Consider the following 16,992-nt stretch of genomic DNA (forward strand, 5'->3'; position numbering starts at 1 on the left):
CAACCCTGATGTTGTTCCCCTTGTGCACTCCTAAGTTCCTGCCAAAATCATCCTCATTAATCCCCAAGTTCATTATCCCATCTTCCACCTGTGCCCTTGCCCAGGTTGTCATTCCTCCCAGGAATGCTTTCCCTCTTGGAGTGCTGCTTCCTTCATCTTTCCTGATCCCCATGGTTTATTAGTGTGCTCACTCCTCAAATGAATAGTGTACTTAATTATCTATTTACTTGTTGGGGTAGAATGTAAATTCTTTGAAGACAGGGACTGTTGTTCTTTCTTTTTTTGTCTTTGTGTCTTCAGGACCTAGCACCTGTCTTTGCCTGTAGTGGGAGCCAGGTGGCATAGTGGCCTGGCACCAGGAATACCCAAGGACAAATATGGCCTCAGACACTTTCTAGCTGCGTGCCATGGATGTTAAAGAGATGGTGAAAGTCACTGTGGCAGTCACTTCACCTCTGCCTCAGTTTCCTCTTCTGTAAAATGGGGATATCAGGAGCAGCTAGCTCACAGGACTGTCATGAAGCTCAAATGAGATCACTGTATGGTGCTTAGCAGTGCCTGGCACCTAGTGTGATAGAAATGTTACATTTTCTTATTAAATGCTTGTCCAATGCAATTGAAACTGTAAACTCAAGGGCAGCAATTGTATTTTCTCTTTTTAACCATCTCACACTTTACAACTGTAGAGTATGACCAAGCCTCCTCTGTGTTCACAGCATCCCCAGGAGGGACCTAAAGATGAGTCAGAGCCAGACTTGGCAGCGAACACAGCAGGTAGCCACCTCCTCCCACCAATGAGGTAAGGAAGATCGAGGGCTTGTTAAAGGGGCCGATGAATGCTAAATGGAAGGACTTCCATCGGATTACCTCACAACATTCTCCCTTGTTGACCAAAGGCTGGAATATAGTCATTGCTGTGCCTCCCCAAATCTTAGTCCCCACCTGCAGACAGGCGATACCTCCAAAGCTTCCAACAGTGGAAGAGCCTCATCACTAGTTTAGATGAGTTGGATTCCATGTTCTTCCCCCCCCACATACACAATTACATGCAAAGGTAGTTTTTCAACATTCACCCTTTTTCAAGCTTTTGAATTCCCCATTTTTTTTTACCACTGTTCCTTCCCTCCCCAACCATGGTCTTTCAAAGTTTGAAATGTAGAGTGTCTGTGTGTGTGTTTAACAACACTGTTCATATATATGTCATCTCTGGTAACAAACAGCTACCTTCAGACTCTCAAGAGTTGGAAGCAACCTCAGAGGCCATTTCTGTAGTTCACAATAGGGTAGCCAGATACAATAGGTCCTGTATTGTGGAGCTCAGGGATGACCTTAGAATATTAATTCCAATTATATGCAAATGAAAGTGTTTACTTTTAGCCATAGTCTAAAGCCAGTGGAAGAGGAAAGAACCTAAGATTAACAAGGACAAAATACCTCTTCCTAATAGAGACACAAGGAGTGGGGTCATATAATGGGCAAAGTACTGAACTAGGGGAGTCAAGACAACCTGGATTCAAAACCTGCCTCAGACAATTAACAAGTCATTGAACCTTACTTGGCTTGTTAAATGAGGGGGTTGAATTCAACTCTGAGGTCCCTTCCCCTTTGAGCCTAAGACTGGCTTTTGTGGTTGTGAGGAAGCAGGGAAGGAGGAATGTGAAGGCTTCATGATCAGCAGAATAGGCTGTAGTAGGTAGAATAGATGAACCCTGGTCAATCTCCAGTTGGATGTATTCTGAGAAAAGTTGGGGAAGTGACTGGGTATAGAAAGTGCTGATATTAAGAAAGCTCCAAACCTTACTGATGGTTTCAAGTTAACATTTATACTAGGCCTTAGTTCACTTTTAAGCTTGAAACTTTTAGGTTTAACAGAAATGTACCATGACTTTTGAAACCACCTGCACAGTGCTTTACATGTTAGCTCTTTTGAGCCTCTGGATAAATTGGTCCACTCATTTTTTTTAAAGTGAGGTTATTCAGGGCGGCTAGGTGGCACAGTGGATAAAGCACTGGCCCTGGAGTCAGGATTCAGATCTGGTCTCAGACACTTAATAATTACCTAGCTGCGTGGCCTTGGGCAAGCCACTTAACCCCATTTGCCTTGCAAAAAGCTAAAAAAAATGAGGTTATTCAGTTTCCAGTTTGTTCTGGGTCTATATCTCCTTGGCCCATTATTACATATGATTTTTATTGCACTGTGATCTGAGAAAAATGTATTCACTACGTCTGCCTTTCTGCAGTTGATCATTAGGTTTTTATGTCCTAGTACATGGTCAATTTTTGTATAAGTTCCATGTACTGCAGAGAAAAAGGTATATTCCTTCCTATCCCCATTCAGTTTCCTCCATAAGTCTACCATATCTAATTTTTCTAACAATCTATTTACCTCCCTAATTTCTTGTTTGCTTTATGATTCGATTTATCTAGATCTGATAGCGGGAGGTTGAGGTCTCCCACTAGTAGAGTTTTGCTATCTATGTCTTCCTGTAGTTCTTTCAGCTTCTCCTCTAAGAATTTGGGTGCTGTCCCACTGGGTGCATATATATGCCTCTGGATAAACTGAGCAAATCAAAACTGAGTGAAGCAGTAGCAGTGCCTAGTCCCATTTAGAATTACAGGCTTTTCAAGTTCAGCAAGCCACTGAGAAGTTGCTTCCATATGCACTTACCATTATCATCAATTTCAGAAAGAACACATTTAATTCAAATTAAATTCACTTTAATTTTTCCAGGATCAACTGGCTAGTAAGCTTAAAAGGAACCTTTTAAAAAAACAATAATGTCCCCTATGGACTGTCCCAGTAGTAAAACAATAAGAAAATAGCCAAAAATCTTACCCCTCCCCCAACTTCAGTCTTGAAAGGAATAACAGATGATACTAGTGTTCACAAAAAAACATAAGAACATAAAATGTTATGTGAATTGTCATCCTAAATATGTTAGATCCTATCCTTTTTTCAAAACATCACCTTAAATTAGGAGAAACTGAATTAGGAAAGGAAGCAGTTGCTAACCCTTCAATGGATTTTAAAGTCCAAGCAAACAAAACATACTCTCAAGTTTGATTAAGTTGCTTATATAAATTTAAAGTCAAGAGCATGACTTGTGGATCAGTACTTTTTATATCAAGGGCTTTAAGTAAACAGTTGAGTGCTTCCTGTATTTTCCCACTCTCTTTCAGTTCCTTTCCACATCTGACTAGAGCCTCATACTCATCTGTCACAGGAGCTGAGCCTGGATTGTGTGCAGTAGTCTCTTGTGAACCTTCACCAGATGCACTCTGGAGTAAACCTGAGCCAGGCTCAGACAAAGAGCAGGGCTCACTTTGGGACAGTGAGGTTTCTTTAGCAGGTTCCTCTTCTGAATGTTCAGACTCTTGACTATACTCTGCTGTTTGTGCTTCTTCTAAACACTTGTCCATACTTTTTTGTTCACTGGCATCTTCTTCCATATCTTCAACATGGTCTAAAATCACATTAATAAGTGATCTCCTTGAAGCCAGGGATCTTCTAGAAATTGCAGAATTATTTTCATCACTACATGTTTCAGGTAAAATCATTTCAGATTTGGATTTATTGCTTTTGGGAGTTGAGCTAAACTGAGTCAGTAATGGGTTTGGAAAAGGGGGTGACATTCCTTCTGTCACAGAATCATCTTCATCATCTGATATGATCCTCATCTTATATCTCATTTTCACAGGAACTATTTCATCTTCTGTTTCACTTCCTTGATCAGACAGATTCTCAAGCTGTAGATGCCCAAAGCTACTCTGCTCTCTAGGATTAGTTGCTAAATCCCACATGCTATTTTCCCGTTCAGTGGGTTCCAAACACTGCTTGGAAAGATTCTGTCCACTCTCTAGAGAATCTTCCAAGAAAAGATTAAAATCACCAACATCCTGCAGTGAAGAATCTAAGGATTCTTTTCCTAATTTGTCCCCATTTGCTCTAGAATTGTCCAATGCATTTGGGCCTGCTGACAAATTACCTGCTAGGCTGACAAAAGAAGTACCCAATTCCATAGACTTTTCCGGACTAAAAGGCAAGATGGAAGATTCCACTAAAATCTCAGAATTTGTTAGTTGATCTGGACTTGGCTCATGATCAGCTTTTGTTGTTTCATGAGCTAATAACTGCTTTACACTTTCCTGAGTGGTATCTGCTAAAACTTGACAACTGTGGTCAGGATTATTGGTCTTTGATATTTCCATTTCATGGCACTCTTCGTTGGAAAAAGAAGTTATAAATTCATCATCAATTTTTTGTTCTGATATGTCAACATCAGATTGTTTTACAGCAACATCTACATTCATGGCAGAGAGATTGTATGCTTCACTCTCTTCAACAATGCTTAAACTTGCTATTCCAGAATTGAGAGAGTCTTCTTGAGTAAGATCAACAACTATAGGTGGTGAAGGATGATGTATAATATTAAATTCTGAGCATTTTTTCTTTGGTTTGGAAGATAAAGGTTCTTTCAGCCAGGTTTCCTCAACTCTGTTTCCTCCGTTGTTCAGTAATAGTTTGTTATTCTGAGACTCTAACTCAACTAGGAGTTGAGCCTTTTGAACCCTTTCTTGAATATACTGAGATTCCCCTACCTCAGACTCTTCATGAAAAGACATATCATGTGTGAACATCAAATCGTGGTCAGAGATTCCTGCTATTCCCAGAGTGTGCAGGTAAGCAATATGTTCTTCTAGTTTCACATCAGTCTTTCTGTGACCAGCATGCAAGGAATGCAGTTGCAACTGTGTTGCAGAACTACGAAAATCCCCAATTGTAAAGAGCTCTCTTAATTCTTGCTTGCTAAAATATCTAACAGGATTTTTTTGATCCCCAGTTGTTTGTCTTATTAGTGAGTTCTTGAAAACCTGTCTTCTATAGATTTTTTCCTCCACTGTACCACAGGTGATCAACCTGTAAACCACAACATTTTCTTTTTGTCCAATTCTGTAAACTCTATCTACAGCTTGTGCATCAGTTGCAGGATTCCAACTCGGATCAAAAATGACCACTCGAGTAGCTGCAGTTAAAGTGAGACCTATTCCACCTACTTGGGAAGTAAGGAGAAAAACAGAGACACCTCGACTCTGTTGAAATAAGTCAATTCGCCTTTGTCTTTCTGAAAGATGAGTAACAGTTCCATCAATACGCAAAATCTTGAAATTCTCTTTCTTTAAAAGGTGTTCTAAGATATCTAGAAGTTTTCTGGATTGGGAAAATACCAAAGTTTGATGTCCTTCATCTTGTAATCTCTTAAGCAAAGCCATAAGGAATATCACTTTCCCTGATTCTTGCATTAGGGATTCATGAGGTACTTGATCAATCCGGATGTCTGAATGAGCCCCTTGAGTTTCATCTTCACCAGAGAAGCTACCTTCTTTGAGACCCAACAAACTGTAAGCCCGTGCAGACAGTAACCTCGGGTGATCACATAACTTCTTTAAGACAGTCAACTCAGCCAAAGGTGAACGTGTTTCGGTTAACAACTGTTTGATGTGATTTAGGGACAAAAATTTCCTATATATTTCTTCTTGCAAAGGTACTAAATGCACCCAAATAATTAACTCATTTTTCCTCGAAAGGGAAGGGATTTCACAGACAATGTCACCCCCTGGATTCTTTTCAGGAATATCATTCTGGAGATTATTGGCACTTTTCTTCTGCACATCTTCTTTAGTTCTCCTGAGAAAATAGGGTTTTATAAGCATCATTAAGTTTTCAGATATCTTCAGCCCCAGGGCTTTCTCTCCTGAAGTAGCATCTTTCTCCCTGGCCCTAGTAATAGGATTTTCATACTCCATTTTAAAGGTTTTAGATGTTCCTAGTAAGGATCCTTGACAAGCAAAATCAAAGAGGGACCACAACTCATACAAGTTATTCTGAATTGGAGTTCCTGTAAGGAGGATGCGATTTTTCACAGGGATAGCCCGAGCAGCGATTGATGACTTAGTAGAAGAGCTTTTAATTTTATGGGCTTCATCAAGTATAAGATAGTCCCAGACAAACTCTTTTCCATCCAGTTGGGAAAGTTGCTGCCAATTATTGATCAACATTTGGTATGTTGTAACAGCTACCCCATTTTTCCTCTGGATCCTATTTAGATTTCTGGTACGTTCACCCTTGCTAGAACCATGAAAGGTTGTAATTCTCATTCCTGGGGTCCACTTAGCAAATTCTTTGGTCCATGTGCTGATAAGGCTGGTAGGCATGATCAGGAGGACATACCTCACAAGCTCAGCATCAAACATAGCAGAAAGGAAAGCAATAATCTGAATAGTCTTCCCCAATCCCATATCATCTGCTAATATGCCACCTTTCCTTCCTTCTTTATACAAGTTGTAGAGAAAGGCCACACCTTCTTTCTGATGCTCAAAAAGTCGATCGTGCAGTTCTCGATACAGCATCAGGCCACTGTTACACACGTCGACAAATTCATCATCTCCTTCCACTGATAGCTCTTCCAGGGCTTCATGTAGTATCTGGATTCGGCTCAGAACCTTGTCATTGGGGAAAATATCTTTTGCTAAATAGAAAAGTTTAAGAGCTTCTTCTAGATTTCCTTTCTTGGTAGCTTCTTTTGCTTCTTTTACATATCTATAAATGTAAAAAAAGAAAATCACTTGCTATATGCTGAGCATTGGAGGGACAAAGACAAAAATGAAACCATCCTGTCAAATGAATTTCCAGTTCAGAAGGGAAGCAAAGGGGTATGTACATATGCAAGGCGAGAATGAGAGATGTGGATTATTGTGTGAAAAGGAACAATGGATAAGACTTGAAAAGGTAAATTGCAGTCAGATTGTGAAGGGGTTTCAGTGACCAACAGAAGAGTTAAGAGTTGATCCTATTGAAACAGGGAGCTACCTGAAGGTTACTGGGGGGTGGGGTATCATTTTGGCAGCTAGGTGGAAGATAGATTGGAAAAGGGAGAAAGTGGAGCTAAGGAGACTAACTAGGAGTTGATTGAAATAGTCTAGGGAAAAAATGATGAGGATCTGAACTGGAATGAATAGAAGAGGCAAGATGTAGGAGACACTGTGGAGGTAGAATTAAGATTTAGCAACAGATTAATTGTGGGATTAGGGAGAATGGAGGAGTCAAGATCTTAAAGGTTGTGAACCTGAGTGACTAGAAGGAAGGTAGGATGCAACAGAAATAGAAAAGTTCCAAAGAGGAAAGACCAGGAGTTTGCTTTGGGACCTGAGTTTGAGATCCTATAGGATGGGATGTCCAGTAGGCAGTTAGCAATTCTGTGTATAGGATACAGGAGTGATACAGGAGTGAGCAGTCCTGATTCTGTTACAAGCTACAATTAATTTTTAAATACAAACTGGGCTTTTAATACCCTAAATTCAGAATGGAAGAGACCAGCACAAGATGCCAATGTAAGATGATTCCACAAAGCACTCAAGGGGTCATAACTAGCCACAGCTGTTTCAAGCCCTTGTGGTAGGAAATGGAACACATGACAGTTACTGAGTCCACATTCTAACAAAATACCTCAAATCCTCCATGCAGAGCAAGAGGCCGAGAGCTAATACTGATGGGGAGTCCAGAAATTTTCTTCAAAGCTTTTTGAAAGGCCAGTGTTCCAGGATCAGACCAGTACTGATGCCATTGGCTGATTAAGGTTTGTTGCCTTTCTTTGTTCATTTGTAGATATGGAAAAGGAGTGAAAGTCTCCTGACTCTAGATGACAGATTTGAGGCATTTTTGTTAGAATGTGGACCCAGTAACTAGCATGTGTTCATTTCCTACCACTGGGGCTGAAACAGCTGTTGCTGGTACAGCTCTTTGAGTGCTTCCCATACCTTTCTGACTCCAACACCCTAATCAAATCAGTCAATTTTTTTGAGCATCAGTTTCCTCATCTGTAAAATGGTGATAACAAGATCCCCCACTTCCCAGAGTCATTTTAAGGGCCTAATTGAGTGTGAAAAGGAGCAGCATCTCACTTGCATGGTGGTAGAGTCCAGAGAATGAATCATACTCATTTGGAACTTTCCTCAAAATGGAGGTGGGGGAGCCTTACTAACTTAGAGTTCAGCTCTTGCCCCAAATCCATTGGGCATCCTTGCCCATCCTTCAAGAGGAAGACAACACTTGAGGAAGGGGCAGTGCTGAGAGTGATCCATTTGCAGTGGCCCCCAAAGTGAGAAGCAACATTGTTAGAAGTAACATTGTTAGAAAATCAGCTATGAATGACTTATTCTCAGTAATACAGTGATCCAACACAACTTTGAAAGACTTAAGAGGAAAAATGCTCTCCATCGCCAGAGAAAGAATGGATAGAACACAGATTTTTTTTTTTGGGGGGGGGGGTTGCAAGGCAAATGGAGTTAAGTGGCTTGCCTAAGGCCACACAGCTAGGTCATTATTAAGTGTCTGAGACCGGATTTGAACCCAAGTACTCCTGACTCCAGGGCCGGTGCTTTATCCACTGCGCCACCTAACCGCCCCTAGAATACAGATTAAAGCATACTTTTTTAAACTTTATTCTTTGAGGGATTTTTTTGGGGGGTATTTTCTTTCACAACACGATAGAAATGTTTTACATGATTACACATGCATGACCTATATCAAATCGCTTGCTTTCTCAATGAGGGGAGGGAGTGAGGATGGGGAGAGAGCAAGAATTTGGACCTCAGAGTTTTAAAATGAAGGCTAAAAATTGTTTTTACATTTAACTAGGGAAAAAATGAAATACTAAATTAACTGCACCAGAGAGCCACATAGTGCCATGTATGCTCTAACAAAGAAAAGGTCATGGGGGGAGGGGATGTGAATCAGAATTTTCTAGACTCTGTTCCTTCCTCCCCTAAAATCTTACAGCTGATTTCCCTTCTCTTGGATCCTTTTGGGGAAATTGCTGTTTTCTGGGAAAAGTAAGGAGTTATCAGGAGACCAGGACAACAGTTATATGGGACAAGAGGGAAGTATTTAGTCATTGCTGGTAAGCCAACCACGAGCATCACTTCCTCTTCCTCCTCCGAGGCCCCTGCAACCAGCTTTTAAAAGCTAAACTAGGGGGCAGCTAGGTGGCGTAGTGGATAAAGCACCAGCCCTGGAGTCAGGAGTACCTGGGTTCAAATCCAACCTCAGACACTTAATAATTACCTAGCTGTGTGGCCTTGGGCAAGCCACTTAACCCTGTTTGCCTTGCAAAAACCTAAAAAAAAACCCAAAAAGCTAAACTAGCATTTCTAGGGAAATTCAGAGCCAAGTAACCCTGTGTAATGACTGAAACCCAGCTCTGGCTACTTGGTGGGGATCTGTGTATTTGTCTTGTCCTAACACCTCCCCCAGAGAAGGAAATGCCAAACCATTCCAGTATCCTTGCCAGTATCATGTCATGGACAGTGGGGTCTGTCTATAGGGTCACAGAGTCAGACATGACTGAACAATAACTGAAAAGAACCATTATTTTCAAGTAGTGGAGGAAAAACAAACTTAAAATGATGAATGATTTGAATTATTATTTTTGAAAATCATATTAAGATACTGTCTGGGAAACCAAGAAAACCCAGTGTATATATTTCTGATTTATTAAACTGCAAAGCTCTAACACAAGGGTGGGTTCTGCCAAGGGCCATTTAGATATTTATAACATCATTCATAGACCACACAAATTTTCAACTTACTTAAAAATTAGCCAACTATATTTGGTCAATTAATTCACCTCTGAAAAACTCCATGATTTATTGAATTTTGAGTCCTGGCTGGGGTTGCTGTGGCAGCACCAGACAAAATTATTTCAGCCCCCAGGCTGAACATCCCCACTCCTGCTCTAACAGAACAGAGACTTTAAACATTGCAAGGATATTCACTGCTATTCTTTAAATGTGTTTAGTCATTTTTCAGGATTGTTCAACTCTCTGTGACTTCTTTTGGGTTTTTTGTGGTAAAGATACTGGAGTGGTTTGCTATTTTCTTCTCTGGCTCATTTGACAGATGAGGAAACTGAGGTAAACAGGTTGAATTGACTTGCCCAGGGTCAGAAGCTAGTGAGTGTCAAAGGCTAGATTTGAACTCAGGAAGAGCAGTCTTTCTGACTTTAGGACTTTGCTGTGATTGATTTTGAACATAGATATAAGAAAATAAAGACAATCAAAGGTATCTGTGGGTGGTGAGAAAAATCAAGAAAGTCTTTCCATAGGAAGTGGTTCCAGAGATGAGCTTTGAAGGAAGCTCAAGATTCTCTGAGACTGTGGTGAGGAGCGAGGTCATGCTGGGCATGAGAGATACAGACAGGAGGTGAGACGTAGAACTGAGTTTAGGGAATAGCTGGTGGGTCAAGTTGGATGGCTACTGTATGAAGAGGAATAAAGGGGAGATTGGAAGGTATGAAATGCTAGGCTGAGGGACTTCTAGTTTATTATAAAGGCAAGATTTTGGAGCAGAGGAGTGAGGGGTGGGGTCAGACTTGTGGAGGATGGATTGAAGGAGGAGAAGAGATGAACTTCTTTTGTGATGACCTGCCACAACTTTCTAGGCAACATGAAATAGGAGGCTCTGGAGTAGCCAATGAGTGAAGAGAATGGAATGCATTTCAGAGACAGAGACAGAGTGGAATTGACAATTCTTAGAAAGTGAATTATAGATGAGTCAGTGTCTCTCCCATCCTAATCTTTCAGATAGCCCTTATCCACATCCAGGTTCTTAGGGAGTATAACAGGCTTCTAAAGTGACCTTCCTCCCTCATTAATAATAATAGCTAAAATAATAATAATAGACTATTATAAACACTCAAATCAAGCATATAGGACTTGGAAAGAGGCTATGTGCATCCTGAGAGAGATGTGTGCAGAGAAAGATTCTACATTATTTATATGTAATGACAGTCATGGGACAAGTGGGGTGGAGTAGAACAACTTTTTTAAAAATCCATGATAGCTCTAGTTTGTAGTTAAAAGATACAGCAAGGAACAGAGTCATGGTTTCATATGCAATAATTTGTTCAATCCTACTATGTGGTGGAAATGTTTGCTTTATTTCATAAATAAGAATAAAGAAAAATATTGTTTAAAACTTAATAATTCCTAATATTCATGACATACTTATTAGGTGCCCTGTATTGAGAAGTGTTTTTAAAACGGTAGTTAGGTGATAGAGTGGGTAGAGCACCCGTCCTGGAGTCAGGAGGACTGGAGTTCAAATCCGGCCTCAGACATTTAATAATGACCTAGCTGTGTGACCTTGGGCAAGCCACTTCACCCCATTGCTTTGCAAAAACAAAAAAAGAAAAAAATAGAAGCGCTTTAAAATGATCTCCTTTAGTCATGGAAGGTAGATGTTATTATTGCCATTTTACATTTGGGGAACTAGGCATCGTTTGAATGACTTTCCCACAGTCACTGTTGGTGCATTGCTCGTGTCCAGGGCTTAATTAGCACTGATCTTCCTGCCTCCAGGCTTAGCATTCTAGCCATCAAGCTGTCTCTCAAGTCTCTGCCCTAGCCCCAGTCCATCCTTTACTTAGCTGTCAAGGTCTGAGCACATGCATCTCTCACACACTCGCCTCTTCAACAGTTTAACTGCTGTGGCTCCCAAGATCTCAAGACTGAAACATCTAGTCCACTGTTGGCATTTAAAGGCCTTTATCACCTGGGCCCCCTCCAAGTTTCCCAGTCTCCTTACAGTTTACTTCCCTCCTGCATTCTAGCAATGCAGCTCCACTGGCCTCCCAATTTTCCCCTGGGAAATTTTTCCATCTCTACTCGACATGCCTGATTCTTCTCATCTCCAGCTCGCCGACCTGGGGCATTTTCTCTGGTAGTCCTTTCCCTCCCTGACTTCTTCTAAGGCCCATCTTCTACTGGAAGCCTTTCCCAACCCCTCTTGGTTTCAACGATGCTTTCCTAACAATGATTTATGCCTGTATAGCAAAGCCAGCTCTGTCCCTCGGTTGGGAAGCGCGTGAAGCTGTCTTTGCAGTGCTTGGCACCATGCCAGGAACCTGGCTGGCACTTCATCCATGGTTATTTCTCGAATGACAGCCCCCATCAGAAGGCAGGGTTGTTTAGCGCCGTGATTTGTACACAGGAAACACTAACTGCATGCAGACTGGCTTTTCAGCTGACTCTGCGGGTCAATAACTGACTTTCCTCCCTGCCCAGAAGGTGAAAAGGGATCGCAGGCCAGGCCCTGGGGGCTGAAGCGGGCGCCATTGTAGGGGCAGGGGCAGGGGACGCCTAAAGTCAAACGAACCAACCGCTAGAAACCCCGTTGTCCTCCTCTCCCAGTCCGTCCGCTCAGCCCCGGATGTGAGTAGAGCCGGGAAGGCAGAGAACAAGCCCCTTCCACTGCCCCCGCCCCCGGCCAGCAGGCAGCAAGCAGTGCGCAAGCGCACTTCTCTGGGCGCCGCTGGCCCCGGGCCTTTGCACCCTCTCTCCAAAACCTGTCAGCGGGCCAGGTGCTCCGCTCCCCTCCCCCTCCCGAGGGGTCACTCCAAGGGCAGGCCAGCCCCCTCCCCGCAGGCCCGCGCACTACCTCCGGTAACTGGCTGCTTGGCCCGGGCTTAGTGGCTGCTCCGCCGCATTGCCTGGGGCAGGGGGTGCCGAGTCCGCCATCGCCGCCTCGGTCTCCATCCCGATGTCCATCTCGGCCTCGGCCCCGGCCTCCGCCCCGGCCCCGGCCCCGGCCCCGGCCTCCGCCCCGGCCCCGACCTGGGTCTGTGGTTCCACCATGGCTAACGCCACGGCGACGACTAGGAGAAAAGGCGGGACGAAGCCGCTTCTTTTGAATCGTCCCTCTTCCGGAGTGGCGCAGGCGCATGAGCGGGACGGAGAAGTCTCTGGACCAATAGCAGGCCGGCCCTCGCCCTCTGCCCCTCCTCTTCCCCCCCTCCCCCAGCGCCTGGCGGAGCCTGGGGGCGCCCCCCACCCCGCAGGGCCGCCTCCCTGGGTCTGACTGACCTAGGGCCCGACCGCCGCAGCACGGAGACCAGAGAGCCTGCAGAGGGAAGGGGGGAGTACGGCCTTCGAGGGCCCAGACGGTGGGCCCTTGGGCCACTGGTCAGTCATTTTAAGCGAGAACTAAGGGGTTCTCTGGGCAAAGATACTGCAGTGGGTGGGCATTTCCTTCTCCAGCTCACTTTAGAGATGAGGAAACTGAGGCCAGCAGTGAAGTGCATTACCCAGGCCCCTGGTTAGTCAGTGTCTGAGGCAGAATTGGAACTCTGGAAACCGAGGCTTGCTGACTCCTGGCCCGCCTTTCTGTGGACAGCAGAGCCTCCTAGGAGTCAGGTCACCGAAGTTACCTCAGGGAAAATGAAAAGAATTGGCCACCTGGCCCGACCCAACTTCTTGGACCCATTGGGCATCCACTGACATCCTTGGCCTTCCTCTAGCTGACCCGACCCCCGAAAAAGCGCGGCTTGTGCCGGTCGAATGTACAAAGATACAAGAGACACACAACCCTGAACTCTCATCACAAAAAGGAAGAAAAGATGATTACACACATGGGCCCAAATGAAGCCAAAAAGGAGAACTCCAAAACCTTAAGGAACAGCTAGGAGGAAGCAGCCTTTCTGTCAGGAAATCTTACACCAGTCATTGTACGCCCTCCCCCACACACACACACTCCTTCAGTTCTTGCTTGAGACCTCAAAACCCTCCCTCGGCTTCATCCCTTCTCCTTTAGTTTTCCCCTGCCCTTTAAGATTCTCCCATTATCCCAAATTCCTACTTCCCAAGTCCAATTTCTGGCCTTCACAATGAAAAAAATCACTTCCATCATTTCTTCTCATTCTTTACTTCAAGCCCTCCTCCTGCTGCCACTTTGCTGATCCTCTCACAAACAGCCACAAGCACTCTGCATGTGTTAAAACTTTTCTTGGCAATGATACCCAAAACACTAGATCTGGGCAGCTAGGCCTCTATTTCCTGCATTTTATTTGAACAGGTCCTCATATCACATTGCCTCTGGCTGCCTGAACTCCCACCCCTGCCCCCCATCTACTAAAACAACCACCATCAACAACAATCATTCAAATCACATGAAATCTGCATTTTTACATTGGTTCTGTACAATTAGGGTCCAGTGTTAAACTGAGCCAGGACACATATGTTACAATGACCTGGAAGGTTAACTTCCTGATAAGTTAGGATCTTTAAAATCCAATATAAGAGTAGGCCTGTGAAACCAAACTTTGTTCTCCCTATCTGGTAGAGCAAACAAGATTATTGACTTAAAACTAGAATAATATCAGGATGAAATCAGTTGCAGACCACTCCAGTATCTACCAAAAAAAAAAAAAAAAGTCATGAAGAGTCAGACACAACTGAACAACTATAGTAGACTACGAAAATTTTTGTACAAATAGCTCCTTTTTCTTTTTTGATAATACTTTGGGATATATTCCTACCATGTGGATCACAGGATATGATTACTTTTATAACATTTCCTCTGCACTGCCAAATTGCTCTCCAAAAAAAATTACATTAGCCTACTTGTTTCTCCACACCCTTGCAAATATTGAGTTTTATTATTTTAAATTACTTCCCCTCAAGTGACTATAAGGAAGGATCTCTGTTATTTAAATTTGCATCTCTTTGATTTTTAGTGGAAAAAAAAAACATTTTTTCAAGCGATTGTCAATACATTGGGTTTCTTGATTTGAAATTTTCAAATCCTATCCTTTGACCATTGTGGTTAGGATTATCTATCACCTTGACTCTTAATACTTCCTTGCAAGTTTCAGATCATTTTTGCTATAAATGTTTCCATGAATCCATTACTTTTTAAAAATTATATTGGTTTTGTTGTACAGGCTTTAAATTTCCATTTAATTAAGAACATCCATTTTGTACCTAATAATATTTTGAAAACATTTCATATCCCCTCCACAATATAAATATTTTAATTTGCTCATGTTTTTATATTTAAGTTTATCTTTATACTTGTCCCTTACATTCCCACAACTGGAAGTCAATGGGAAATACATGTGCCTAAACTAATTGTTCCCTTCATTTTTTCCATTTTCATGTAGCCACATCTTGGGTATACTTATTGGTCCCCTAAAGAACAGCCCTATGACTTTCCATACAGATAAGATGTGAGTCCTTATTTATTGAGAGAATTCTGAAAGAGACACAGAGACAAGGAAAGAGGAGGCAAAACGAAGCCTTGGAATGAGAGATTCCTATGCAGCACACGGAGGAAAGCTGAAACAGCAATATGGCCCTCGATGCCCAGAGATTTCTGTAAGTTGATGTAGGTAAAATTATTCTCTTTTGTTGAGATGGGTTTTCATCTCCCAGCTCACAAAACCCTCTAATACATGTGTCATCTATGATCTAAGTCAACCTTTGTAATTTCCACAGTACTAATCTGAAATGCCTTGCTTTGATAAAGTGTGTTTGCTTGCTCTCCCATGAATAGCTTTTGTGTAATAAATATTCTACAGGAGGAAAAAGTGAGTTGGCCAAGATTAAGCAAACTTTTACCCTCTGGGCGTAAGGCAGGTCTAGTGTCACTTCCTGAAGCTGACCAGAGAGAGTGACTTTTATTCTAACCCTGATTTTAATGAAAAGAATTAATCCCTGGACTTCAAATATCTCTTGTAGTAATAGACATCATTTCACCATTACCTGTCATGAAGATAGGAGAACAAGGGTGTGAGTGATCACCTAGCTAGTCCAATTTATCTTGCATGTATTTTGCGTATGCATAGCTATTTTTCTGTTGTTTCTGTCATTTGATTGGGAGCTCCTTGAGGGCTGGGACTGTCTTTTGCCTCTTTTTGTATCCCTAGTTTTTAGCACAGTGCCTGACACTGCATAGATTAATGTAATGCTTGTTGACAGACTGATTATCCTCAAACCTTCCTACCCACAAAGACGGAAATGGAGTTTCCAGTACTATATCAGATAAAAGTTGGCAACCTTTCTTTGTCCTTATTTTGAACAAGAATGAAATATTTCTGTTGCTTATTATGTTGGTTCTTGGCTGCTTATATACTTTGTATTGTGTTGAGGTAAAATAACCTATTCTCTTTAGTAGTTTTTTCTATCATGAATAAATGTTGGATTTGTTAAAAATTATTTCTGCATCCATTGTTATACTTTTTTTTTAGTTTGAGAATTCAGTGTTTTATTATGATAATAGTTTTTCTGATGTTTAAACAGGCTTCTGTGCTTGACTTTTCTTGGTCATAATAAAGCCTTTTCTACTACATTCCAATCTTCTCTGGGCTAAGATTTTATTTAGTTACAGAGTGGCTGTCTTGATGGGATGCTAGTAGTTTTGCATCTATATTCATTAGAGAAATTGATCTGTAAATCTTTTTTAATGTTATCTTTCTCTGGTTTTAAAATCAACATCATGTTTCCTTCATAAAAGGAATCAGATAATGATCCATATTTCTCTATATTTATAAATAATTTATAAAAGATTATTTGGTCTTGAAAACTTTTGAAGAATTCTGAAATCAATCTCTTTAGGGCTGCATGATTTTTTTGTTGTTTAAATAACTATTTGATGACTTAACTTATTTCTTCCTCCAAGATTGTTCTATTTCCATTAGTAATTTTCTGTCAGTTTGAGCAATATTTATGTTTGTAAATAAGGATCTATATAAATTCTCTAATTTATTAGATAATCACTGTGTATGATATCCTCCAATATTATTGATTTTTTGTGTTTGATGTGATCTCTCCTTTTAAATTTGTGATTATAGTGATTTGTACCCTGCTTTTTTTTAGAGGGGGGTGTTAAATTTGATAATGGCTCAATTTTTTTAGACTTAAAAAAACCAAACTCTTCATTTTATCAATTGAAGTGTTCTCTCCTTTATTTCTTTTACTTCTTCTCTAACTTTATTTCCTTGTATTCCTTTGTATTACTGCTTTGTAGTATCTTTCTAGTCCATCAATATTTTACTTGATTTATTTTTTCCCTTTTCTTTCATGTTAATGGTACTTAATATAAATTTGTCTCTCAGTACAACTTTGGTTGTATCTGACAGGGTTCATTATGTGGTATTGTAA

General features: G+C 41.5%; 1 protein-coding gene across 1 annotated transcript; it reads right to left on the reverse strand.

The window, feature by feature from the left end:
- Positions 1–914: 914 nt before the first annotated feature.
- On the reverse strand, positions 915–12,627 carry ERCC6L (ERCC excision repair 6 like, spindle assembly checkpoint helicase). Its single transcript, XM_074200458.1, has 2 exons — positions 12,494–12,627; positions 915–6,598 (listed from the first exon to the last, which is right to left on the reverse strand). Exons 1-2 carry the CDS (start codon positions 12,601–12,603, stop codon positions 3,055–3,057), a joined length of 3,654 nt encoding a protein of 1,217 aa, XP_074056559.1. The 5' UTR covers positions 12,604–12,627; the 3' UTR covers positions 915–3,054.
- Between the last annotated feature and the right edge of the window lie 4,365 nt (positions 12,628–16,992).

The sequence above is a fragment of the Macrotis lagotis genome, chromosome X, assembly GCF_037893015.1.
Source record: "Macrotis lagotis isolate mMagLag1 chromosome X, bilby.v1.9.chrom.fasta, whole genome shotgun sequence".
In the NCBI taxonomy this organism is placed as follows: Eukaryota; Metazoa; Chordata; class Mammalia; order Peramelemorphia; family Peramelidae; genus Macrotis; species Macrotis lagotis.